Source organism: Polistes canadensis, unplaced genomic scaffold (genome assembly GCF_001313835.1).
Source record: "Polistes canadensis isolate GaletaPanama2010 unplaced genomic scaffold, ASM131383v1 scaffold_202, whole genome shotgun sequence".
In the NCBI taxonomy this organism is placed as follows: Eukaryota; Metazoa; Arthropoda; class Insecta; order Hymenoptera; family Vespidae; genus Polistes; species Polistes canadensis.
Genome location: NW_014569749.1, coordinates 238,805 through 262,871, shown reverse-complemented (window position 1 = coordinate 262,871; position 24,067 = coordinate 238,805). Strand labels below are relative to the sequence as shown.

At 38.4% G+C, this 24,067-nt stretch overlaps 1 protein-coding gene across 5 annotated transcripts in view; it reads right to left on the bottom strand.

Annotated features, from left to right (window-relative positions):
- Positions 1 to 264: 264 nt before the first annotated feature.
- LOC106789766 (netrin receptor UNC5C-like) overlaps positions 265 to 24,067 on the bottom strand; it is a 70,233-nt gene continuing 46,430 nt past the window's right edge. For 3 of the 5 annotated variants that reach the window (XM_014754242.1, XM_014754241.1, XM_014754243.1), the window contains exons 3-12: positions 12,374 to 12,787; positions 11,527 to 11,808; positions 11,258 to 11,425; positions 10,369 to 10,401; positions 9,679 to 9,843; positions 9,271 to 9,312; positions 4,821 to 4,958; positions 3,537 to 4,034; positions 1,901 to 2,861; positions 265 to 1,329 (exon numbers count right to left, since the gene is read on the bottom strand). In XM_014754242.1, the coding sequence (XP_014609728.1) occupies positions 1,158 to 1,329; positions 1,901 to 2,861; positions 3,537 to 4,034; positions 4,821 to 4,958; positions 9,271 to 9,312; positions 9,679 to 9,843; positions 10,369 to 10,401; positions 11,258 to 11,425; positions 11,527 to 11,808; positions 12,374 to 12,787 (2,873 nt within the window). In that variant the 3' untranslated portion in view covers positions 265 to 1,157. The remainder of the gene's footprint in view (positions 1,330 to 1,900; positions 2,862 to 3,536; positions 4,035 to 4,820; positions 4,959 to 9,270; positions 9,313 to 9,678; positions 9,844 to 10,368; positions 10,402 to 11,257; positions 11,426 to 11,526; positions 11,809 to 12,373; positions 12,788 to 24,067) is intronic. The other 2 variants (XM_014754244.1, XM_014754245.1) reach the window with 2 other exon arrangements.

The window sequence follows — 24,067 nt, the reverse complement described above, 5'->3', positions numbered from 1 at the left end:
TTTATATATTTATATATATACGTTTTTTCTTAGGCGAAATGCGGCATCTTTTTTCTTACTATATTTTTTTTTTCTTTCGCATTTCTTTCATTGCCGCCCCAATTTTCACCAATTTACTTTTTTCGCTTTTTTTTTTCTTTTACTCGCTGTGTCCATTATTTGCACACACACACACACATACACACACATACACGCATGCATATATATTATAATTCTGTATATATAAATGTGTGTATGTGTGTTTATGTATATGTATATGTATTTATATATAAACATTCATCTCTCTCTCTCTCTCTCTCTCTCTCTCTCTCGCTTTCTTTCTGTCTCTTTCTAAAAGGATTAATCCATTTGTTTGAATCTGCGCGCGTATCTCTTAGTACGTAGCATGTATGTACACATATATCCATCTAAATGCACAGTCTCTAGTTAGCTATTAGCCATGATTATACACGGCACTTAAACCGACCGTTCATTTCGAGAAAGATCGTCTTTCCGTCAATTGATCTTTTCCTCTGTCACGGTTGCAACTAGAGTATTGACAAAGAATACAATTTCGGATTAAAACGTATCTCTAACAACGGTCTCGTAATATCCTTTTTTTTTCTTCATTTTTTTCTTCTTCATCTTCTACTATTCTCTTTCAGCAAATTACGCTCTTATTTACAAGAAGTTAACAATGGCGTTAGTTTAGCACAATCATTTAGCGACTGCGCACTAACAGAAAATGTTAAGGCAGTGTTTTCGATTAGTTCGTTCGTAGAACCACCACGTGCTCCTGCTTTTCCTCTCGGTTCGTTATTGTATCGACAATAATATCGATATCGTATGTCGATTCGTATCGTTTTTATCATTTATAATATTATATTATTAATTAATATTTATTATATATAATCATTTTATTATTATTATCATAATTATTATTTTTATGTTTTTTTTTTTTCGAGGATCAATTCGATGATCTGTAGTAGTGTAGCAGTAGTAGTAGTAGTAGTAGTAGTAGTAGTAATTGTAGTAGTGTGGTAGTAGTAGTAGTAGTACTAGGGGGGCGGGGAGTGGTGTCCATCATACGTTCGTAACTTTCACTCACCAGTTTCGAAAATGGAACGTCGAGTTCGTTCGTAAAAAGTAGGAAATTAGATGAGCGATATTAAACGCGTTCAAAGCCAGGGTCCAAGCTGAGCTTCCAAGATCGTAGCAGCATCCGTCCTACCCATAATTCTCAAATGATTCAAAAGATCCGTGACAGCCGTTGGTTCCCTGTGCCTTGCTTCCCATAAATCGAGAATGTGTTCCGTCGGACTCGACTTTGTTGCAAAGTAGTTTATGTACCTGGGACGGAAGTAACGAGAATAACGTCTAAAGTGATTATTAAGAAAGGCACCACGACGAGAGATAGATCGATTGATCGTTAACAACGACGACGACGACGACAACAACAATAACAAAAAAATGAATAACGTTGTCAAGCAAGTAAACGTGTCCGGAGATTCTCTTGGATTGTCCGTAGAGCCATTAGCCGTACGACGACTGAATGTCGATTGAGATAATGAAAGGGGAACAAACGATTAAGAAGATTTGTTTCCTTTTTTTTCTTTTTCTTTTATCCGATCGAACCGAACTAAACGGGTTTGCGTTGCGCGAGGAGAGAGGTAACACGATGTTGTAGATATCTTCGATGTATCTCTCGGTGGGTCGGTAATGGAAGAAAAACTTATTATCGTGTGACTAAGCGGAAAGGATGAGTTAATGAGAAAAAGTTAAATTGCTTTTTAATTGTATATACATTGAGATAAATAGCGAAATAAATGATAATGGTTTAAAACCGTATCGTTTTATTAAAGATTTGATTTTTAGGGAGATAAATAGATAGAGATAGAGAGGCGAATGGGTTATTACCAACCTGTCAACTTGCAGTCTCTGAGCCAACATTCTCCAGTCGTTGCCTAAAGCGTTAGGTGGGTCGAGGCACTGGCAAAGTTGTTTCCTGAGAGACCTGGTGAACCGAAACGGTCTGAGGGCAGTTGAATCGGTGGTTGCGTTATTAGCATGTCCGCTGCTGACGACGGTCACTTCTCTGAGAGGTCTGGTAACGCTGCCGGAGGATATCAGTTGTTTCGCGCCGTCGTAAACGATCCTGAAGACCTGCCTGGTATCGGAATTGCCTTGCGAGACCTGGAGTTTGTAGCTTCTGGTTGTCGTCGGGCCAAATGCGGTATCCAATCCGAATACCACGTGTTTCGTGTTCTCCTGACAATTCCATACGTCTCGGAATGAGAGCTCTTGACGCTCGGTTGGAGATTTGCTTTGCCACTCGTTACCGACTTCCTCCAGACTGACGCAAAGGGACTCCCCGTTGTCTTGGAACATCAACGTACGCGGCTTGTCCAACAAGTAGCCTCTTATTTGCGACTCCCTGTCGACGATTGCTTTCATGGCTGCTTTTGTGTCCTCAACGGCATAAACTCTGACGCAACATTGGCCCGCTTGGCTAGCGAACAATGCCAATCTCAGTCTTTTCGTGGCTAGCGAATTCTCGCAACTTTGACCGGCGAGAACGTAGCCCCTGAGTTGTTCCGTCACGATGAACGCTTCCGCGTGATCGAGCTGCGTAAAGAGCGGCGTGTTGATCGTTTCGTTACCCAACGTCAACACTCTGCTCCACGTCACCACCACCTGATGATCCTTCGTCGACGAAATCGACGAGTTCTCCTCGACGTTCAGATTATCCGAAGCCCATACGCTCAACTCCCAGGTTGCCGGGTGCAACATGGCGCAGTGCTCGAATTGTAGGATCACAGGTTTTTTGAAGGGTGCCCTACATGGGCCGCAGGTTACCACCGCCGATAGCTGCGTTATCCCGTCTGCGAGGATAAAACAACGGTCTCTTTTCGATTTTGTCACGTGCAAGGAATTATACGAATTAATTATCATCCCGATTGAAATCACGGCTTTTTAATGAATAATAATTAAACATCATATATTTCTGTCGATAAATTCAACGTTTCTCGTCAATAACTTTATTTTCGAATAAATATCCTACGTGATACGATATAATCCAGATTCGACGGACAACTGACGTTGCCGATGCAAAACGTATTTTTCTTTTTCTTTCTTCCTTCTTGTTTTACTCTCGAATCAATTAAACGCCAAAATAAATGTCGATCATATTTTCGTATCTCATCTCGCGGAAATATAAAAATCTCTACTACCGGTCGCCACCGTTGTTGCTCCCCGAATAAAATAAATGCTGATCCCACGTCGATCGCAACAATCGACGTTAACAATTACATCGAATATTACTTCGGGCAATCTATCGAACGCGAGTCAACGAAATTAGAGTACTAATTTGATTTATCGACATTGCGAAAAAGGGTGCCGTGGTGGGACGGGCTCGGTGGATGGGAGATAAAAGCTATAATGCGATCGAATTCGTCCGGGGAAATGTTCGCTTTTTCGTTGTCACCATTTTAAAGGGGACATATTCAAAAGGATAAAACTTGAAAATATATATTTTGTGCTTTTTTTTTAACACTTACCTGGTAATCTAGGCCTAAAACGATCCTCGTTGAGAACCGCCAAATAGAGTTCCTCTCTGTGAGGTTTGGGTAATGCTCCTTCTGGTACGGACATTGAAATTCCAGAATCCGGAAGGACCAATAATGCACCTCGCGTGTTGACCACAGCTCTCGCTACGTTTCCAGCTTCGAGCTTGGGCAACCTGACGCTTTCTGATGCAACGTTGTAAGTAGAATCCGAGGATGGGTAAGAACTAGTGACGCTGTTCTCGCTGTCGGAATGGATCTGCTTGTCGCTGCAAGACTCTTGCGTCGATGTTGAGGGAGTCGGCGACATCGGGGAAGGTTGGGGGGCGATTGATAGGTGCGGCACGTCGTAATGGTGCTCCGAGAGGGATCTCGACATCGACAGCTTCGGGTCGAAAGGATACTCGTAACAAGCCGGCACGCTCGTCGCCGTCACGTCCGGTTGGAGGCTCAACTTCTTGTCCTGGTCCGGGAAGAACTCCGGCTGGAATTCTGAAACGCACACGGCCGAGGCACGGCTCGTGGGTATCTCTGCGCGCTGCGGACAGATCCCGGCAACGATACTGTTCCGATTCTTACGCATCTCTTTCTATTACCACCGGGATACTTCCCAAAGTCCTTTTTGCATTTTTAACGCTTTTTCAATCAATTCTAACCTTTTGCCTAGGTACGACATTTAAAAGAAACACTTTTCAAATATTCCTTCGTCAATTTTCTCTTCAAATCTTTTAAAGAGAGTATTTTATTACTCTATTGTAACTTGGTAAGTACCTTCGTGCGTATTAGATTTCTATTGATTCGAATCTTTTAAAAGTGCGTAAGGACTTTACAAAGATCCTGCGTTACCAAATAAGCACTCGCGCCCCCGTCCTCTATTGATCTTCCCATTGTTTCCACCTAAGCGTGGAACTATTTTACGATCATCTTTTAGTTAATATGAGAAAGATTAGAAAAAGAAGAAAAAGATGAAGAGAACGCGTGAGAACCAGCAGACAAGTATTTTGCCCTGTAATTAAAATGCATTCCAAAAGCGTTCTCCACGATTTAGAAACGTATGGATTTGAATAGAAATGAATTAAATTAGGAGAGCGAGTGCTTTTGGATTAATCAAGCTTCGAAATAGTATCTTGCCTGCTTTTTTTCATCGCCGTGTACGCGAATAGATGCGTGAAGCAAACAGGAAATTAAGGAAAATATTTGAGAAAATAAAAAAATATATAAAAAAAAATGAGCCGACATATTTTTCTTTTTACCTTTCCTTTTTTTCTAAATGCTTACCATTACGTGCCATGGAGTAAAGCGAATGATCTCGACCTTTTCTTCGTAACAACTTTGTCAGGAAAAATGCGAGACCACCGATAACGAGACAAGCCACCGTTAATCCAATATACAGTGCCACGTCCATCTGACGATTTGCTGTAATCAAACGAATAAACAAAGCTCGACAATGTTACTTTGAAAGAACAAAATGTTAATTAATTGTATAATTTAAATAATTTTAATATTATACAAACATGATTCTCAATTGTTAGAACGGGCGTATAACCGAATAGGATATCAAAGGACGTTCTATGAATATTCAAACATTTCGTGCATTATACATTTACCGTAATGGTATATGTATTTAATTGAAATGTATGTTGCATATGTAGATATACATTATATGCAAACATCAATGTCATGTATGTTTCAATTCCACGCAACACGGATTTACCTTTAGACCGAATTAGATGTATATCTAATATTGTTAATATGCAAAGGAACTTTGATTAACTATTAATTGTATCTAAAAATATTTTAATTCATTATTTAGTATTATTAAGAAACGCATCAAGTGAATACAATTTTATTTCTTTATTAATATCAAAGCGACTGAATTATTTGAAATTAAAAAACATTTTTTAAAATACAATTTTCTCTTGTAAACGGATGATCGAATTTAAAGACCTATAATATAATAATTTAAAGTGAACATAAAATAAGATAAAAAATTCAATTTCATCTATCGTATGTATGTATGAGAAAAGATCGAGTCTGGAAGTTTGTATACATAATGTAAGAGTAATATAATAAAGTAGTTTCTCAGATAGTACGATCACTGAAATAGGTGTCTATTCGTTACTCGAAGTACTTACGAGAGACTTGAATAACTCAAACGAATGCAAAAGTCCAGTCCACGTTTCTCAAAAACGTCGGAGTCAGCTCATGAATATTTTATAGATAAACTTTTATTTGTTCTCTCCTTTTCTTTCCCTTTTTGCTTGAGAGGAAGGAGAATTTCTTTCACACGGTCTGTATGTGACACAAAGATGCCGTACGAGAACGTTAAACGTTTCTCGTGTCGCTAAATATTACGAGAAGTCGTAGAAAAGTTTTAAGGTTCCTTGGCCATTTACGTGCCACGACACGTCATGGATTCTTTTTCCTTTTCTCACTCTCTCTCCCTCTCTTTCCCTTTCTCTGCTTTTAAACACTTTTTCCTACGTTTTATCGTTTTACAACGTGCCCGTTATTTTCTAAGCCAATAAAGATTGAGATCGTTATTATCACGGCCATTAACAAAGAACGATCAAAATAAATTCCACTAGTTCGCGAGAAATTCTTAATAATAATATTTAAATTATCAGATAAAGAATAGAAAATATATTTTCTAACAATGAAACGAGTAAAACAATTGTAATCTTTTTATACCTATGTGAACAAGAAATTTTTAAGAAAATATATCGTCTATGTTCAACCAAAAGTTAACTAACAGATTAGCATAAATGTTAGTGACATTTGACTGAACATAGACGATTGACGAAAAGAGGAAAAAATAAATCGAACCCTTTTCTTGCCAGGATGAATTCCAAAGTAGAAAGACATTTGAATTAAGATGTATTTAATATTTAAAAATTCTATTTATATATACGCACGACGCGTACCGCGAGTCAAGATTTATTTCTACGATTTCGAATATCCCCCATACCTACAGAAAAATTGTCAACAGAAGAAATTCCTGAAGCAACACGCGCCAAGCAGGAGAACAGCAGCGACAGCATCCCTTCTTTCACAAAACACCGTTAAGCTTCTTCCAATTTTAGAATGTCAAAGACACGCGAGGTTGTAACCCTGCTACGTGACTTTCGGGCCCTGACTTTTCCTCTCCTCCTCCTACACCACCCCCTCCCCCACTTCTTCCTATGTTTTTTCCTTTTCTTTTATAGGATCATGTTCTTCTCGTTGTCGCGTTTCTGTATACGTATCACACACTATCTTTTTTTCTCTTTAAAGACACGTGCCTCGAACATCAATAACTCTTTGCGTACGACGAGAACGAGTAGCATCGTTCGAAAGTATTCGAAGGAAAGATTTTCAAAACGCAATAGTTCCACGTCGTTACACACTAGACGTAAGAAAATGAAATCGGAAATGCGTGTGCTGCTTCCACCCTATCTTCAAAACACTCATAGTTATATGTGTGTGTACACGCATATGATGCGTGTGTATGTATGAGAAAGAGAGAGAGAGAGGAAGAGAGAGAAAGTAACTTCTGTTGGGGATGCCAGGATTTATTTTCTTAACCACGATCGATTTACGTTCGGTCCCATCTGTGCTACGACGTCGTACGTTGTAGCATGATAATAAAACTTCTGTTCCATTTTTAATCAATAACAAGATAAAACCTTTATTAATATTAATTTGGAAAATGGGAAAGCCAATACGAATGAAATTTTCTCTATAAATAATGCTTTCATTCAAAGACGAGAGTATTTAATCTCACAAATATTTCAGTTATTCGCATCGATATACCATTCCAATCATAGTTTAAAGTCACTTTTGGGAAAATCGAAGTCACTTCGGAATTCAAGAGGGTAGTTTTGGTCTTCCAACTTCTCCTCTTTCTTCTTATATTATCTCTCCTTCTCTCTTTTTCTTCCTCTTTCTCTTTCTCTTTCTATTTCTCTTTCTCTTTCTCTTTCTCTTTCTCGTCTCAGTGTCTCACAGAAATGTAGGTATATGTTCGAGACCATGGCACAGGATAATGGCACTTTATTTGCATGCACGATCAATTTCCCCCTACCATCTAAAGGGCGTAACGGCTACCGATTACATAATTTTCTTCGATATTAAAGGCAACCCTTAGCCAGGCACGAAGGGACCCGAAGGGAGTCGTGTATGTCGTCGAGCCTACGCGTATATCGCGTGCAACTTTGATGTACCCTTCGCTCGATAGAATCGTCGAGATTCATGCTGAGAGAGAAAGAGAGAGAGAGAGCGAGAGAGGCTGAAGGGAGAAGGGTTTCATTCGAGCGACTGCATCTACGCGGACCACCCTCGAGACTACCACCAGCTATAGGCTCATTGTTACGATTGTTTGGCTCCATAAAGCTCGAAGGGAGCTGATCGTTCTCCCATAACTCCCTTTTCCTTTCCCAGCGTCAATAATTAACCAGTCGCGTAATTAAATGTAAATATTCGAGAAGAGAAAAAGAGTTTACGCGCGCTGGTTTACCTACCCCTCTACCCCACACTTTACGACGACCAAATTATTTTCTCTCTCTCTCTCTCTCTCTCTCTCTCTCTCTCTCTCTCTCTCCCTTTCCCATAATTTTGTTCTAACTCGTATATCGAGAATCTCATAAAAAAATAACTTGACAAGGTTTTTTTTTTCGACATTTCGTCCGCTTCCCGTTCAAATATTCAGATATTCAAAATTACATTGAACGAAGAGAATTAGCGAGTCAAGAATTTACATTTTCCCTTAGGCGAGCCCTCCTTCTTCCTACCTACTCCTTTTTTTTCTTTCTTCCTCTTACTCCTCCTACTTTTCCTATTCCACTTTCTTCTTCTACTCCTTATTCTCGTTTCAACATGCTTCCGTGATTTTAATAATCGTTTGTGTAGATATTAATAGTACCTACGTAGTACCTAAGTCGATGTTGATCAAGGCCTCTTACCAGTAGTTTCTCTCTCTCTCTTTCTTTCTCATTATTTTATTTAAACTCGTCGAAAGCTTTTCAGGATGAATATAAAGTATACCTAGGTAAGATTCAAATGGTATCAGATCAGAAAGAGATAGGGTAGGAACTTGTAGAGAATATAAATGGCGTGCACCGGGCGTGAAGAATCCATCCAAGAATGTCGTACGACGGGTTAAGGACATTTTCTTTGCGGTCCAACAGTCGCACCCTGATTCTCATAGCACTTGGAACTTATACCTTAACTCCTCCAACTCTCTCACTCTTTCTCTCTCTCTCTCTCTCTCTCTCTCTCTCTCTCTCTTTCTTTCTTTCTTTTTATTCGTATTTTATTTTATTTTTTTTGTCGGTTATTATTTGTATTCGATGTGTTTCTTTTTTATCCTACGTTCATTTTACGTCATTTTTTTTGGTTGAATTTTGTTGTTTTTCTTTTTTCTTGGAACTGGTGATAGCGTGTCGCCTTGATTCTTCGCAAGCATATAGGTACTATATATATTTTTACATAGCTATATACAAATCCGGAACGAATCGGAGGAGGGTCGGTACATCGCGCGAATCACGGCTTATCTAATCGAGAGAGACTTCCCTCCTGGACTCTCGCAAATGCACCGTGACGAGGAACGCGCGTGCGAATGAAATACGCGACGAAAGAGAATTAACGGGTCCGAGAGAGCTCTAGGAGTGGCATTGTCATATGCATATTTATAGATATTAGAAAGAAGAGAAATAGATTTTTTGGTTTTTTTTTTCTTTTGTTAACTCACCTTCTTCCGTCAAGTGCGCGCCACCCATCTTCGCGTTACCAACTGAAATAGAAAATGGTCACGACTGTCTTTTAAAAATTTGTTCTATGATATTAAAAATTGTTTTTCTTTTTTTATGAATTATTCAAATTTGTATTTAAGACAATTAGGTATTTTAAATATAAGTATAGGGTTGCTTATTAGGTCGATTAGTGATATATTATTATTAATACTAATTATTATAAATATTAATAAAAAATATTTAAATTACTGATCCAAACAAATAGCAAACCTTAAAAATGTTTTAAAGTAAGAAATATTTAAAGTTATTGACCCAAAAAATGTGACAAATTACGGGATATCATTTCAATGTAATTCTTTAGATGAGTATACTGAAATATGAAAAAATATGATGTTTATTGTACTTACCATTGCATATGCCGCCGGTGCAATTGGCCACGCTGATGTCTTTTCCTTGACATGAACGGCCACCATAACTCGGAGGTGGTTCATCGCAGGATCTTCTTCTCGTGTGCGTGCAGTCGGTCCCGCATATGGACCACGCCGACCATCTGGACCATCCACCATCGACGACTGGTACAAACAAATAAAAAAAAATGGAAAAGTGTGTCTCGTAGAGTCGTTAAAACGGCAATGCATTCGATCGATACGAAACGTCGATAAAAACTTCCACGAGGTTCTTGTAAAAGTATCATTCACGTTCGATATCGATACTCGTTCGTGGTTTTATTGCCGTTTAATCTGCTCGTTAAACGTTTCTCTCTTTTTTTAATTTTTCCTTTTTCTTTTTGATTTTTTTTTTTTAGAAGAAACATTTACTTGTATTATACCTTCAGTAATTGATTTATAGCGCGTATCTTTCGTCTTTAAAAACGTTAGGCATGTTTAACACTAAACCTACCTACAGTTTATATACACCGATTTTTATCATAACCGGTCTTCAATAAAATTTATTTCTTTTTACGATTAAATACTGACTTAAATAATATAATTATAATTGTAAAGTATAAAATGAAGAAAAGCAATAACATCGAATGCAGAATTCAGTGGTACTTTTTTAATGTTAAAAGCATTTAAATCCTAACAATAAAAACTTACCCATAGTATTGGTAAATTCCTCCAATGTACCCGCTGTTCCAACAAAAGCAGCAGAAAAGAAGGAAGAAGAAAAAAGCGTTACGCTCTCGTAACAAACGAGAACTTAATTTTAGCGACAAAATAAAAACACGTACCTACTTCCGTGTAACACGAATATTAGTATTTTAAAGTTAATACGAGTGTATACTAACATGCGGGTGTTTTTGAAATGTCGCAAACATTTTTGAAAGGTGTATGATGGTAAAGAGACCCGTTGGCATAAGATGACCGCGAACACGTACGAGATGTATGCATGAGAGAAAAAGATCGTAAATCAAGATGAGAGAGGAAGAGAGATAGACAGAGAGAGAAAGAGAGAGAGAGAGAGTAACCTCTCTTCTCAGCATTAGTAATATCGGCTTGGCAAGGTAAAACCTGCTTGGGCCTGACGTCTACGCTGCGACATAGACTAGGATAAGAAAAAGAAGACGACACCTCCGCCAACGCTTGCTTACACATTAACTATCTTCAAAGACGTCGCCTAAGGTAAGTATAGAATGTAGCGAAATTGCAAAAGGATGGACAAGGAAGAGTAGGGAAAGAGAAAAAGAGGAGAGAAGAAACCCCCCACGAAGCTGAAAGCACGTCAACGTTAGTAAGCGAATTGTGAGAGCTTTTTACGATGCACACGTGATGTTAGGTATTACATCTTACAAATTTTTTCTCTTACAACCGACCACACGCATGAATAGTTATTATTATTATCATTATTTATTATTATTATTATTATTATTATTATTATTATTCTTTGCTTTTATATACAATCATGGTATAAGCAATTGTTATCAGAAGCGTATAAAGCAATTAAAATAAGTGCATGTCATAGTCGTTTAATGATCATACGACTTACCAGGACAGGCCGCGTTGCAGTCCATTTTCTGTTGACCCGGTCCAAGACATGGTTGACCACCGTTCATTGGTGCCGGATTCGTACAGGTTCTTGTTCTCTTCTGGCCACCTTTCGCACATCTCGAATGACATTCCGACCAAGCAGACCAGGAAGACCAACCACCGTTCACTGGTAACATAATAATTAACAACTCGTCGATTGGTGATAATTGGGAGAGCCGACGTTAAGAGAGTAGAGTGAAATGTTAATTGCAGAATATTCAATCTTACGGTATACTGTTAGGCTAACTGGATCGCTTAACCGTTTGGCCGCTATGTTTTCAGCCACGCAGGTGTAATTAGCTTGATGGCTGAGTTTTGCTTGACCAACAAGAAGATGTCCTTCGCTAGATACCAGAAGTGTATCCGAGTCTGCATCAACCGGAACGTTGTTTCGTAACCAATAAACTCGTGGCGGTGGTACACCCAAAGGTGCTAAACATCGAAGTTCGGTACTATGACCGGCTTCAACCGAAACCGAATACGGTGGTGACTCGAATTGTTTTTTCAGGTCTGGAATCAAATAAAATTATGCTTGTCGATAAAACTAAAGGAAACAGTATCATGATAATGGAAATGTGGTTCAAAGTTCACATCAGAGGATGAGAGAAATGAAATGCAAAAGCTGCTTTAAATTCAATTGGAAAATGTATGCGTTTCGGTGATTCTGTTAAACGAAACTTTGTCCGCTTCGTTAGTTGCGTAACTCTAAAATTGGACAAGTGGTTCTTCCTTAAATTGATTCTCTTAGGAACTCCTCCGCTAACTGACTCTCTCCTCGCATTGTCTTCTGTTAAGGAGCGGAATTAAATAATGACATCACTGCCAGGAGAATCAAGATAATTACATGGGGCGAAGACGAAATAAGACGAAGAAAGTCAAAGCTCGCGTTTCTTGTGGCACACAACGATCGCGTCATCTTCTTTAACTTTTATTATCGTGTGCTCCTTTCAAGACGACATAAAGTTATATTCTTTGACGTAAAAATGTGAAAAAAAGGAAAGAAAGAAATAAAAATAAAAATAAAAATGAAAATAGAAATAAAAATGAAATAAAATAAAATCAATATGGTACTTACAAGCAACATCGATTACCGCTGGCTGACTCTTGATCTGTCCGGAACCGGACCAAGCGACACACTCGCATTTGAATTTATCTTTTCCAAAATATTCCTCGATGTGGTCCCTGGTAATATTAAGTTCGCAATCGACGATTCTTGTTCCCGTATGAGGATCAACGAAATCCGTTTGGACCGAGTCATCCGCCCTATCGTTGTTACAACGAAAATAAATTTGCAAAGCGTGAGCTGCTTTGCAACGAAGAGTGGCAGGTTTGTTCTTAACGACGAAGGAGTCGACCGGTTCGGTTAGAAATACAGGAAGGTGTCCGCCACCTTCCGATATGAGTTCAGTGTCGCTGGCGATAGTAGCCGAAGGCACGTCATCCTCTTCGAGTAGATAAGAATCATCGTCCTCCGCGGCGTCCTCGCCTTCTGAAAGAAGACACATTTATAAATGTAACAATACATTTTTTATAAATAATAATAATAATAATAATAAAAGTAAAAAAAGAGGCCAATCCGGGAAAAAAGATAATACTAATTCACTCGTAGTAATAATAAATACGAATGAAAATCTTTGAATTGTAAACGTGGGTAGACTCGAATCAATCGGGATATCGGCCAATACATAATAAATTCGTGCAATCCGATTATCGGATTACCGAGTTGCCGAGCAGAGAGACTAATGAAAAAATGGTAGTGCAGTCAGTCATTTGAATACTAAACAGGTTCGGTAATGGCGCTTGCCGATAGTAAAATACGTACGATCTCGAGTCATTAATTTCATCGAGAATGTTATTCACGTAGCGTACACCTACCTATCGGAATCGTGAAAATTCTATATTCGCTTGTCAACAATGCCGTGCCTCCTGGTAAATCCTGACGGGACGGTTGGCTATTAATGCCGCAGCTTCGCAGTATTCCGTGCACTCAGCACTCCTCTCCTCTCCTCTACTCTCAAAACCCCTCACCCCCCACTCCGACTCTCTCTCGTAGTTCTGCTAACACGTTGGCTCCGAACAATCGCGGTACTGCAACTGCAGTAATGAATTTTCGGATTTACGCGGCGCCACCGGTGCACCAAGCTCTCGATGTATTTTCCGCCAACGAGTGGTTAGACCTTTATCCCCGTGCGACATTTGGCCGGGGGCCACACTTTTCATCGTGATAACCGTGTACCACCTACCTTTAAACCCCCTACCTCTATTCTTTTTCTATTCCTCATTCTATACCTCACCTTTCCAACCCCCAACTCTGAACTCGCAAATTTCACAAAAACCCAACGCGATCAACTCACTTTTTCCATTTTCCCCACTTGCCTTCATTTCCTACCTTCACTTTTCTTTATTTCTTTTTTTTTTTTTCATACATCCATAAACCCTCTTGATTTGTTAATACGCGTCCTGTCAGATTTTTGGCTTTAGGAAATACGATCGATATCATAAAAATGCGAAAGAATGTGTAACGATCGATACTGTAATTGACGTTGAACGAAATTTTTTGTTCCCTTTGTTTTCTTTTTAAGGTAAAAAACAAAAAAAAGGAGAGAGAAAAAAGGAATGAGAGATTGACCACAGGTTTCACACTTTTATTTAAAAATAAATCTCTACGTAGTTTTATCTCTGATAAAATATTTTTCGTGGAAATAATCGTGTATCTCAAAGGCTACAAAGTTTAGTATTTGTAATGTACTCGTATAGATGCCACCAAATCATCGTTCACTATGAAAGGGAGAAATAGAAAGAAAAAGAGAAAGAGAGACTTTTTCCTATTCCATTTGTGAACATCGATGTCTCTCGATTTTCTCGTTCTGCCTCTCTTCTGCGGAAACTTCCATCTCTGATATAAAAGTATCTAGGCGAGCGACGTTTTAACGTACTTTCAATATTACAAAACTTTCCGATCGATAGAAGTAGAAGAAGTAAAAGAAAAAGAAAAAGAAAAAGAAAAGGAATAAGAAGAAGAAGAAGAAGAAAAAGTAAAAGAAGATTTCTTGGATGGATTTTAATAAGCGTTTGCTATCCTCTCAATGCCTTCGTCGAAGAACCGCCCTTTTCGCTGTTTCATTATGAACGATGAGTAGGTACACCCTCGAAACTCAAACTCCTAGCCCATTTATCACGCAAAAGTATTCCAAACGAACGTTTGTAAATTGGGATAGGAGAGAGAGAGAGAGAGAGAGAGAAGAAGAGAGAGATATTTCTAAAATTAATGATATGCAAATCATTCTTTCGTATATCTTCTTCGAGATGATAAACGAGATATTATATCTCGTGACTTGTTCGATATGTGTACATAAAACACTATTATTCCACATTTCATCAATAATCGAGCATTATTAGATCAAGAATACGTACACTATCGATACTTTCATCGAGCATTACTCGGTCAAGAATACGTACACTATCGATTCAAAGTTTGCATTGCATTATGAAAGACTGCATTTGCATCATACACTTATATACAAGCTATCGGTTATATTTTTTAAACATTTCAAAGTGCAAGTAATAATCTTTTGCAACAACCAGTATTGCTTATGATGTCATATTAAAATACTCTTCTAAAAAATTGTTGGAACAATTTGTAAAAGGAAGAATTGGTGGTTACTTTGATGAGCGAGACGTTTAGCTTCATTTAATAGTGCTTTATTAAATTTTTCTAAATAATTTTCTATCTATATGTAAAACAAATATTTCTATATATGTGTAAATAATAATAAAAGTATATTAAAAATCCTCTAAAATGAATTTAATGATTTAATTGATATTAAAATTATTTATATTATGAAATATAAATCATAAAATAATGTTTTTGTATTTTTTGACTTATTGTTAGTCTACTTTCATAATTAACAGCACATATATCTATAAGAAAAAAAACATAAAGGAAATATAACTTTGAATAATTAAACATTTTTCATATACGAATACGTGAACTCACACTTTTGGTTGATAATGTAAATCAATTTTTGAATCCATTCGAAAGTTTCAAAGAGTAAATAAGTATTGTAAGTAAATAGACATATAGTAGAAGGTGTACATATGTAGATATATTATATATCCATTGCTTGAGAAGCACTCAGTTCGACAAAAGTGACGAGGGTCGAGGAGTCATTCGATGGTCTTCCTATCTTAGCACTTTGCTGTCGTTACGCATAACTCCAATGTAAATTCGAACGTGAACCTCTCCGGGTATCTAGGACAAACCGATATCCTCTGAAACACTTCTCTCCTCTTCACCCCTTTCCTCTTATCGATAACGACAATTTTCTCTCACTCCAATGTTCCTAAGTTCTAACGATAGGAATATTGGTGTTGCGGTAAGCAGTAAATGCACTCGATATGCACGAAGCAGCTCGTTAGAATCGACAACCTGAACGTACAACGTTTACAATAGCCTCGGTTTTGCCTTTCGCGAAATTCTGCCTAGATCAGACAAGTTTGACGTATAACAAAACAAAACAAAACAAAACAAAAAGAAAAAAAGGAAAATGAAAATCAAGAGAGAAAGGGAAAAAATAGATAAAAGATGAACAAAAAAAAAGAAAGAAAAGAGTAAAACAAATAAAAAAAAAAAGGAGTTCGAAATTTATTTGCAGTAGAGAGCTACCGTTTGGAAGACAGGTCGAGGGACGTATACGGACGGATGGACAGACGGACGGATGGATAGACGGACGGACGGACGGACGGACGGACGGACAGACAGACAGACAGACAGACGGGAAGAGAAACGGACAGAGAGATGAACGGAGGGATGTCCGGAGGGATGCGTGGGTAAAACGAAAAGGCAGCTAAATTCGAAAACGTTACGCACTCCGCCTACCCCGAATCTCGCTATTTCTGTGCGCGTATGTGCGTACCTGTATGTGTATTTTACCCGTACAGAGGAAAAGAGGATTTTCATCGATTTCTGATAATTCGAACCGATCGGTTCGCTGATAGGCTACGGTGAAATCGCTCTCTGTCCAGCTCCTCTCGACAGTGAATCAGTCTGAGCGAGATCTCGTTAGTCGTTTTCGACGCAAACGGCCTACCCATCTATACATATACGTAACATATACTATATATATATATATATATATATATATAGATATATACGTATACACACACATATATATATCGTATATATATTGTAGATGTGTACCTATCTACGAGGGTTTCATAAATCGTACCGACGTGTGTTTTCCTCCCGCATTTCGAAATAAAAACGTCGACAGCGATGATGCTTCTTTTTCGTTCTCGATTGCTTTGAAACGCGGATCTGATTCCAAGCGGGGTCCAAAGGGTGAGACGGGAAAAGAGAAGGGTAGAGATTTGGGAGTGGACTGTCGAAATTCTGAAGAGAGTATCGGTTCGATTTTTGTTGTCTCTTTCTGTAGGGATTTTTTTCTTTTTTAAAGGGTAGGTAGGTATACACAGAACATATAGAAAAAGTTTAAAATAAAGAGATCCTATAACGGATGGTCATTTCATTATAGTTGAATTCATAGATGGATCTGTCGTATACCTTGGTTCGCGTTCAATCTCATTGCAACTGTGAATCATTCAGGTTGGTCGCTAGCTTCGTTAGCTACCGGTGGCTATCGTACATCCTACTTGATACTAGAACACCTTGATATGCATATATGTGTGGATGTGTGTACGTGCGTCTGTAGATAGAGGATGTTGGTAGATATGCATGCGTTTGAGCAAACCCCCACGTGGTTCCTATGTTGGTTGACCGCGTATTCCAGAAGGGTAAGAGACTAAGAGAAACTGAGAGAGATAGAATGATTGAGTGAGAGGAAGGAAGAGACACGAGAGTACATCGTAGTATGGTCTTAACGTGTACGAGCGCTGAGAGACCACACATGACGCCTCTTAATTAACAAAGCTACCTGCACAACCGGCAGAGGTAGTAGCAACGCCAACTACCGGCGAGATCATCTCTCCTCCTCCCTCTTCATCTTCATCTTCATCTTCTCAAATAAGAGAAATGATAAGACGAGACCGAGGTGAGCAAAGACACACACATTAAAAAGGAAAGAAGATATAGTAAATAAAGAGAGAAACAAATTAGGGGATGGGAAAGGGTGCGGATAGTGGATTACATTGTTTTTCGCGTTACTCGCTTTGTTACTTTAGTCGGTGCCCAACTAAACTTCTTTCGTCTCACAGTTTTTCTCTTTCAGTTTTTCACCAGTGGACGCACAGAAACACGTGTAGCCGTGAGCAGATTGTTCAACCGAGTTTGAAATAAGGATTCCAGGGGGGAAAAAAAGTATTTCCTTTCTCAAGCATGAAACTCGTTTACCTTCTCGTAGAATCTACCTCCTCGTGTGTGCTAAAGCTAGCTTTGAAATGGGAAAGTTTTGTTTTTCGCGTTGCGGAGAGTTTTTAAAGGATTTCCTTTTTTTGTTTTTTGTTTTTTTTTTGTTTTTTTTTTCTGCGAGGAAAACTATAAAAGGTGCAAACGAGATGATCATTTCGAGTTTCGAAATTGAGATGATAGAGAAAAGGACTGCCCTTTTGTATAATCTGTATACGTGGGTTTATGCGTGTATGTCTCTTTTCCCGAGAGATGGAAGTTTCAAGCAGATGCAGTGGAAAATATTTTGTCACTCTGTTACATCGAAAAGGAAGGAAGGAAGGAAGGAAGGAAGGAAGGAAGGAAGGAAGGAAGGAAGGAAGGAAGGAAGGAAGGAAGGAAGGAAGGAAGGAAGGTACCCAATGTTGCTTTAACAAGAGCATGAATTGGACGGTACACGTTATATTACCGTTTTCCCTAGACACCTAGTACGTTAGCTTCAGGACTACACTTCCGGTTCGAGAGTATTTGTTCGATGCAGTGCTTCTCTGGTACCATGCAACAATAGGAATACGATGGTACCTCTCACTCTTTCTCTCTTTCTCTCTTTCTCTCTCGTCAGGTCTGGTATTGTATTCGGCGGCAACATTCACGGATCACGACCTTCGTGTCGAAATAACGTGCGAGTCGAGTTGTTCTCTTGGTATTTGTGCGAGTGTAGATTAAGTATCTAGTATACGTAGATATAAGTGTATGGATAAAATCGATCCCCTTCATGAAGACTTTGTTGTATCGTCATTCTGTTTAACGACTTGCCCCGAACGATTTCTTTCTTTATCGATTCGTATCAAGGTTTGGGAGATACATTCCAATCCAGATGGAAATCTTTACGTATTTGTCCTACGTGTATATGTGTGTATACATGTAACTATATAGAGTAGAAAGATGGTATCCAAGATGAAATCGTTCAACGAATCGGAACGCTCCAATTCAGCCGGACTTCGATAACGCATATTATCTTCCGATACTAAAAGAAAAAAGAGATTACTTTGTATTGCGTTGTAAGGATTCGTCGGGATGTTAAAATCAAGGGAGCTCTCTGTGTTCGAGAAGATTATCTTTTATTCTCTCTCTCTCTCTCTCTCTCTTTCTACTTTCTACTTTCTTTTTCTTATTCGTATTATTCCTTTTTTCTTTTTTATACTCAAGGGAAGAAGACTTTCGGCCCGTAACGAGTTCCGTACTCCACTCGACTCGATATATATCTTTCAAGATACTACTACCCGCCTTGATTAGCTCCAATTGAAACGATCTTATTAAATGTTATGACGTGATGAAGTAAAGTAGCTTCTACTTCTTCTACTTATTCTTCTTCTTCCTCTTTTTCTTCTTCTTCTTCTTCTTCTAATATCCCTCATTTCTCTTTTCAATGAGGAAGAAAACCGTTATTATGTATCATTAGGTATCTCCCTTCATTTTTGTCATGTTTCACGTATTACATACAAGAGATACCGTTCCAACAATTACAGTCCATTTAGGAATCACGAATCCTCACTGTTGAAAATTTTCAAATAGCCATTTCTAACTTAATGGTACACGGTGAAAGTAAGTACGAACGTTTATCTCTTGCAAAAGGTGTACTTAATTAAATAAAACAACAACAACAACAAAACAGCCTATCTTCTTTCTCTTTCACGTGACGGAATTCGTACTTAAAACACTGTAAAATTTGTAAAAATAGAAAAAGAGAGACGTTCGCAATGATCTCGTAAATGAGAAAAATAGTCTAGAAGTTAAAAAAAAAAAAAATAATGATGTTACTTTTCAACTGGAGCCGACACCGGTGGTCGCGTCGGATAAACGAATTAAAGAGGACGAAAAATACTCGCCATACCGAGAGATAGGGTGCATATTAAAAGCTATGAGGAGAAATGAGAGAGAGAGAGAGAGAGAGAGARAGAGAGAGAGAGAGAGAGAGAGAGAGAGAGAGAGAGAATATGAGGGAGTTGGAGAAAAAGGGAAGAAAAAAAGGCTTAAAAAGAGAGAGAGGGTGATGATGCGTATTACTGCGTGTGCGACTCGATTGCGGTACGGCAGCACCGGTACGTTAAGGCGTGTAATTAAGCGAATAACAGAATCAGATAGTACTATGCTTGCGTGTTAAGACCCAACTTCCATGAATATATGTGTGTGTATATATATACGCATATATATACATATCTGTGTACGTGTATCGATAACGGACAAGTCGAAACGAGTGCGTCACGTCGATTTCGATGTTCCACAGTGTAACATCGGTTCCTTTATGCGAAGGAATCGGACCGTAAAGAGGGAACCAAATTGCTGGCCAATCCGATTGCGATTTTGTGGATTCATCGTTGAAAGGGAAGAGAAAAGAAGAGATATCACCGAGACTTCGTGCTTTTGTATGTAAATCCGATGCATCCTTCCGCATGACGGATAACTATGCTATCTCGTATTTTTCATTTTGGTATCCTACGTTTATTTTTCATTTCTTTGCAATTTATCGCTCGTAGGGTTTAATATTTATATGGCTTTGTGTTGGTAGGTATATGTAATTAAAAAAAAAAAATTATATATGTACGCGACGAACGCGTCCATGTATTTCAACGAAATTTAATGACTTTTTCTTTTCTTTCCCTTTTTTGCTTTTTTTTTTTGTTTAATTAAATTTTTTTTTAATTTTCGTTAAAACTACGAGCTTATATACGTACTTTTATCTACCTCCAACGTTATATTAAATCAGCCGAGTAATTTTCTGTATGCACGGACGCATCGAAGTTCCTACCTAGAAACTATGAGACATGTTTTATATACCGTTGACATGTTTTCTATTTTATTTATTTTTTTTTTTCACTATTCTTTCATATACTACATATTATTTGTGGAAAATCTCTCGCGTGACAAAGAGAGGATGAGACAGAAAGAGGGAGAGAGAATTTCTATCGCAATCGTAGAATGCAATCGTACTATAATTAACAATCGTTTCTTTCGATTTACGATGTGTACCATACATCCTGAATGCTCGACAATTTTCTGTTCAACACTCTTGCGTTATTTGCTATTTGCGGATGATGAACTCACAAATGCATCGGTGAACAAAACAAAATACTATTTCGATATCGAGAAAAAATTGTTAATATTCTCAGATGAAAATTCTATACGTAAAGAGGGATAAATACATGTTTTGATACTAGCTATCCCTATATAACATTCAATGTTTGATTGTTTCCATCATAAAAGGTTTAAATACCTAGAATTGAATCGAAATTCAACAGCGCCATCAACAGCAGCAACAAGCAAAAGCAAAACCAAAGGTAAAAGCAAATGCAATAGCAACGGCAACAGCATTGAGCATAACACCATAGACAATTATTTTCTACGAAAGAAAGAACGACACGCGATTCGATCGCGAACAACTCAGTGGCTTTCAAAGTGTTATTATGAAGGCTGCGTTTCCGGTTTATCGCGCACGATCGTGAACACAGGCCGGTGTGCGGCGCCGCGACACGATCATTTTTATTCTATGTCGACGCACCGAGCCGTAATCGTTTTCACTTGAATAAAAAGAGTATGCCTTCGTGTATTTACGAAACTCGTTGAGAAGGAAATAAAGGAAGAAAGAGAAAGAGAGAGAGAGATAATTTCAGCACGCGACACATGAGTATAATACTAAGTATATACACTACCTACCAAGAGTGTAGATATCACGTTAACTAAAATTACTCATTTCTTACCCCGTAGCAGGGATAAAATATTCGATAAAAAGTGAGACATCATCGACACAGTTGGTAAAAGACCTTATACTCGAAAACAAAAATTAAGTTGAACGTTATAGATATTCAATATGATATCAGAGACAGTATTGATTATTGCGAACAGTTTGTTAAAGAGATCTGATGAATTTTTATAACATTAAAGTTATAAAATAAACACATACAAGAATAAAGAAATGTTAAGTGTGTAATTCGAATTGCATTAGGTGTAGCTAAACTTTCAGCAGGTAGTGTACCTCAATTATTATGTACTCATACTCGTGAGTAAGCATATTCCTATATTATGAATTTAATATACGATTATTTGTAGATAGGAAAATAGGACAATCGAACAGGTAAAACGATGTATTATATTTGATCGAAAGGGCCATCGTTTCCGTCCGACCTCGTGCATTCCACGTTCAGCACGTCGAGTTTTCTTGGCGCCAGATAATATTTTTTTCGAATGTCCTTCGTCGCGCGAGCGACTAACAGGTAGGTAACATCGGTGTTCACATTTGCATGCGCGTGCGTAAGTACACGCACGTTACATACTCGTCGCTCGAGTTTTCCCATTAGAAAATCCGTGAGTCGCGGTAAATCGTAGACGCGAACGTCCTGTCCGGTCTCATTTAATTATTTCATACATGCGACATCGTACGATAATAATCTCTTAAAGATATATCTCTCGTAAAGCTGTCTGGTAGCAGCTGTCGTCTCACGCCAAAAAAGAAAGACCAATGAAAAAAAAAAAGACGAAAGAAGGACAAGCAAAGAAAAAAACAAATAATCAGATTAGCATTAAGAGGAACGTTAAAACTTTTTCGAAAAACGTTTAATATTCCTGGATCAAATCGGATGAAGAGAAGAGAAGAGACAGTAAAACCGGTTGATTCTCGACAACACGCTCGTGCAATGTAAGAATACAAATACATACACAAAATAATGTGCACGTATATTCCTCATACTTTGTGGGAACCTCGTTCATGGACGAATAATCGATTGATCGATATTCCACGATCTCTCTCGATCACGCCCAATACAATAAAGATTTCTTTCTTCTCTTTTTTTCCTTCTTTCCTTTACCTCTCTGTCTCTTACATTCTGCATCGACATTCTCCAAGATTTCAACAATAATCGTGGTTGCACGAGAGTCCGGGTGTAAGACCACCCGCCCCCCTCTACTCTCCTTTCGGTGTAACCATATATACACTGCCACGACTTGGCCGCCTTCCTTTGATTTACGATAATTAAAGCTGACCCGACCTTTCGTCGCGAAAGAGTTGGAAAGAGCTTGACTTGGTGTGTTTCTTCGTCGGCTCTGGCGCCGATGAGAGACCACGCGAGTGAGGTATTAAACGCGAACACTCTTCCTCGACTCTCCTTCTTCATGCTTTCACTCTGTTCCTCTCTTTCCCTCTAGCTTTCTATCCTCCTTTCATTTTTTTCCCTACGTACCGACGTTCTTTCCAAGCTTTGGCTCTCCTCTCCTTCCACTCTTTTTCTTTCTTTCTTTCTCTCTCTCTCTCTCTCTCTCTCTCTCTCTCTTTGTCTCTCGCTCTGTCTGTTTCTTGCTCACTCACTCATCTGGCGGAACCAACGGGGTAATTGCACCAACGAAGAACAAGCTCACCAACCAGTCTTTGCGTTTTTCCTCGAGGCGATTTTGCGAAAAGGGTCGATTGGTTAGGCCAAGCGTACTTTTAGATAGCCGAAGGTGTACGTGATCGAAGGTCATACTGGATGGTAATCGTGATTTACTTATGATACTTATCGAGCAAACTATATATATCGTACCTATCTGTGCACGTTTATCCCTACGTCACGAAAATCATCCTTATCATTATTCAAACCGTATTCAATCCTTTTCCGAGAAATATTTTTCTCAACAAACATACCTGATTACGTATTCCTTTCTTTCTTTCTTTCTTTCTTTCTCTCTTAGATTCTTTTTCTTTTTTTCTTTTTTTTTTTTTTGTCTTTCCCTTTCTCTTTCTTTCTGCATATCCGAAGTGAAAAACGTTTGAATTGGAAATTATTCATGAAAATGAAATCAAAATGAAATTCAATTACTTTATAGAGATTTTTATGGAAATACTCGAAATGTGCGACATGATAAATAACATTTCTCACACTTGAAAAAACTCCAAGGTTTTAAAAACGTAGGTACGCAGAAAAAAATGAGGGAGCAGGTTAAATAAAAGTTTCACCTACTACGCTTTCCCAAGGCATTCAGAGAGAATAGGATGAGGATGAGGTGATAGAGGATGACGACGACGAGGAGTAGGAAGGGGAGGAGGGGGAGAAGATGGATGAAGGAATATGACGAACGAATGGCGAGGGAGAAAAAGACAGGTGGGAGGGAAAGAGAGAGAGAGAGAGAGGAAAACACGAATAGGAAAGAATTTTTCAACGAATGGGACGCATGTATAAACCTGAATGTGGTAGTAGAAATTCGCGAGGTGTTGGGAGATAACGACTTCCACTAAAAAATTGAAGAAGCTTACGTTGTGGTAGAGTTGATGTTCTTGGTAGGTTTTATGATAGTAGTAGTAAAAGGTATACACTAGGTATGACACTTGGTAGTAGTAGATAGCAGACGGAAAAGGATTCTGTGAGAGATAGGTAGGCAGGTAGGAAGGTAGGTAGT